The 4348-nt window shown below is 48.1% G+C and overlaps 1 protein-coding gene across 1 annotated transcript in view; it reads right to left on the bottom strand.

Moving 5' to 3' along the window:
* Positions 1-3830, bottom strand: part of dysf (dysferlin, limb girdle muscular dystrophy 2B (autosomal recessive)) — a gene marked incomplete at its 5' end in the record, with an annotated part of 98375 nt that extends 94545 nt beyond the window's left edge. The window contains one exon of the mRNA XM_080544073.1: positions 3743-3830. Within this exon, the coding sequence (XP_080400199.1) occupies positions 3743-3830 (88 nt within the window). The remainder of the gene's footprint in view (positions 1-3742) is intronic.
* Positions 3831-4348: the final 518 nt, after the last annotated feature.

Below are 4348 nucleotides of genomic sequence, written 5' to 3' on the forward strand. Positions count from 1 at the left end.
CTTCAGTGACACCACCCCGTATATCCAGAGGAAATCCCAACATTTCCTGCTCTCTCCCTCGCTCTTTCTCCCTCTCTATCTTTCGGTTTCTCTGTCCCTACCCAATGCTATCCCTCTCTTCTCCACTCTGCGTCCTTCCCTTATCCATCGGCACCTCTGTCAGTCTCAATCTCTCTCTCTCTCTTTTTTGCACAGTCCCTCTTTCTTCTTGTTTCCCCCTCTGTCTCTCTCTCTCACACACACACACACCTTACTCCCCCCTGCCTAGGCCTATGTAAACACACTCATCCCCCCCCTTCACACACGTCTAGATGCAGTGAAATATGGGGCTTTCCCCACTAGAGACAGGGAGAGGGGTAGTTGTGTGACGCAAACACACAACACACACACACTCTTGACCAGCTGACCTGTTACTTAGTCAGTCAAGGAGCGCCACCTATTGCCATAAAAGGAGACACACACACATACACACACACACACACACACACACACACACACACACACACTCGCGGACGCACATGCATGCACGCACACACACACACACAATATTGACCAGCAGACAATTTCTTCAGTTGGATAATCAACATGTGATTGTTTACAATTAGCCATGCTGAAGGCTAATCTGGACTGAAGAGCACTGTGTTCATGCACTATAGAGCACTCATTCTGACCTCACACTGACTAAGATTGTTTAACAATACTTCAATACTTAATATGCGTAGCTGTGTTTCTCTTTTAGTATGTATCATACTGTTGTGTCCACTCTATTTATTCCTTATTTCTATTGTGTTTATTCCCTATTTTTATTCAATATCTACAATCAAATGAATTGGTCCCTTTATGACGTTGAACCCAGTGTGTGCTCCAGCATTCTCAGAGCGAATTTCCGAACGCAGCCTAAGTCTCACGCCAAAACACTATCCTATGTTGCAGTGAAGTTGAATATACAGTGTAAATATTCCAGGGCCGTGTTTGAATGTTTAATCTCATACTTCTATTTACTGTAGTTCTGTATCAAACTCGGCAAACCATGTCATTATGGACCTCGCTTTGTACATGGGGGCATTGTCATGCTGAAACAGGAAAGGGCCTTCCCTAAACTGTGGCCACAGAGTTGGAAGCATACTATCCTCTAGAATCTCATTGTAAGTAAGTAACCTTGAGAACCGATGGTTCTTGAGCCTAACGGCCCATAGGGCAGGATCCTATCTCCTGTTTCCGTAGCGTGAGGTGACTTGATGTACAAGTACACACATGACGCTGTCATGTCACAGGGTTAACCAACCCTTAATGCTGAGTGCCAAGCAGGGAGGCATCGGGTACCATTTCTATAGTCTTTGGTACTCGACTCGGCCGGGGATCGAACTCACGACCTCCCAATCTCAGGGCGGACACTCTAACCGCAAGGCCACTGAGCTGGTAATCTCATTGTAAACTGTAGCATAAACCATGTAAAACAGGCCCAGACCATAATTGTGGCCACTTACTTTTGTCTATGTAGTGTAGGGGGAGACTGGACTAGAGGGGCTGGACATGCAGAGCCTAAGCTGCCTCTCCTCATTCAGAGGGAGAGATCATCACAACAACGATACTCTTGGTCGTATATGAGATCACTGAGCTCTAGCAGATATTTCAGTCCTTGACATGTCTCTTTATCTTGAGTTACTATGGCGACGGTGTGTGTGCTCATGTGCCAGTAAATGCTAATGTTTTAATTATTGGAACAAATACAGTGGGTGCTTTATTAGGATGACACACACACCACACCACACACACACCACACCACACACCACACACACACACACACACACACCCACACACACCCATCCACCCACACACCACACCACACCACACCACACCACACCACACCACACCACACCACACCACACCACACCACACCACACCACACCACACCACACCACACCACACCACACCACACCACACCACACCACACCACACCACACACACACACACACACTGCCCTCTACCCCACCCTGTGCACTATGCACTGTTGTCTTATCCCCTTTGGGACACATTGTGTAATCTCTGTGCTCTGCTCAAACAAATACAGAGATCAACAAACAGTAATTTGTTTTATAACATATATATTAAATCCCTATCTGGTTGTGAGGTTTCAGGGGTTGGTCTCTCTGTTCTAGCAGTAGCAAGACCAATGGGCCAATGGTGGGTTGGGAGGGGTGGGTTACACTTCATAATGTATTGTATTCGTAACACAAGGTATGGACTGGGTCCGTATTGGGTCGGACTTTGAGAAGCTCTGTGCCAGTCGTTTGCTTAGTTTAACCATGACTATTCCAGAAAGACTTTGACCATAATCCATTCGTCTATTCATCTCTGTTGCAGTGTTTTGGCGAGAGAATTGTTTGGGGAGCGTGAGTCTGAAGGTGAGGTCGTGAGTCTGAAGGTGAGGTCGTGAGTCTGAAGGTGAGGTCATGAGTCTGAAGGTGAGGTCAAGAGTCTGAAGGTGAGGTCACGAGTCTGAAGGTGAGGTCATGAGTCTGAAGGTGAGGTCGTGAGTCTGAAGGTGAGGTCATGAGTCTGAAGGTGAGGTCACGAGTCTGAAGGTGAGGTCATGAGTCTGAAGGTGAGGTCGTGAGTCTGAAGGTGAGGTCATGAGTCTGAAGGTGAGGTCATGAGTCTGAAGGTGATTTTTTTTTTTTTTTTTTTTTTGTGATCGACCAAATGTTTTATTTTGTGATCGACCAAGATCCTTATCGATCAATTATCGATCGTCGATGCCCACCCCTAGAGGCTACCCTGAGAGTTGGTGACCCTGGTTTGCTGCATTTGTCTCAATTCCTTTTCTTCGGGGATGTGTAGTCTGTGTGTGTGTGTGTGTGTGTGTAGCTAATATCAGTTCATCAGTCCTGCTCTCTCTTCAGTTTGAGCTCATATGAACAACTGCATACAACTTACAGTAATGTGTATGGTGCTTAGGTCACATTTACTGTAAATCACATCAAAGATTCTGGAATATAATATTATTTTACACCCAAAATGGCGTGGGGGCAAAAGGGCGGGGGCACACGACGCGCTGGCAAAATACCTGGATGCGTTGCTCAGAGCTGTCCACCACTGTGTTAAATGCTACAGTGTTTAGTTATAGAGTTGAGTGTTACTGTCGATCTTGCCAACTGTTGTTTCAGAGCTGAAGAGTGTGGATGCTTTGTTCCTTAGGCTGTCGGAGTACTGAGGGAAGGGGAGGGAGGGGTGGGGGGGTGGGGGGGGGGTAGGGGGGGAGAGAGGGGGGAGGTGACCCACAGTGCTAACCTTGCTGACGGAGCGGTAGCGATGGCTATAAACAAAGCCACGTTGAGCTGAACACACACACACAGGCATGCACGCGCACACACACAGACACGCACGCACACACACAGGCATGCATGCACACACATGCACGCACACACACACACACCTCTCTCTCATCTCTCATCTCATTTCTCTTCCTGTACCAAACCCCTCTCCTCCACCCTGATGCCACGCCCCAAAAAAACACTGGAGGCCAAGCTGATGACTTGCAGCGCCTTTCCAATAATAACCTCAGCTGCTGGAAAGAGAGAGAGAGAGAATGCTGGTAGCTTCTATGAACTCTTCTACAGCCACATTTTCCTTTCCCAGTGAGCCCTCTACTGTAACAGACACCATGTGTCCACTCCTAGTCTCTGCACACACACACACGCACGCTCACGCACATACACACACACCCCCTCCCCGCTCCTACCTTCATAGGTGACTCGGCAGTAGGCATCGCTGATGTCCTGGTCTTGGTTGAAGAGCTTCTCAGCACACAGGATAAACACACGCAGCATGGTGAACCCACACACACACACACACACACACACACACAAAACGCTCACTCAGCCGAGCTCCGTCAGAGCCCAAGGAGGGGTGCTCTGAGTCCTCATACACCCTCCCAAAGTGTCCTCACTGTACAGTATCCTCAGAGAGAGAGAGAGAGAGAGAGAGAGAGAGAGAGAGTAGTCCAACTGTGTGTGGAGCAATAGTCTTGTGCTGCTGCTAGCACTGTCTCCTCTCGCTCAGACACACACACACACACACACACACACACACACACACACGCCGACCGGCTGACTCATGCAAACACACACCGTCCCTTCAATCACAGGCTGCCAGTGTCTTTAAAGGGCCAGAGACCATTATTATGACATTTACACGGTGCACACACACACACACACACACACACACACCCACACACACAGCTATATGACATCCGGAGGACCTCACATGCATGATCAGGCATGCGAACCCAATCAAAACAATTCAGAAAGATTCTGGAGACATAAAAACAACACACACTCCTGGACTA

Source organism: Nansenia antarctica (assembly GCF_963989245.1).
Source record: "Nansenia antarctica genome assembly, chromosome: 13".
In the NCBI taxonomy this organism is placed as follows: domain Eukaryota; kingdom Metazoa; phylum Chordata; class Actinopteri; order Argentiniformes; family Microstomatidae; genus Nansenia; species Nansenia antarctica.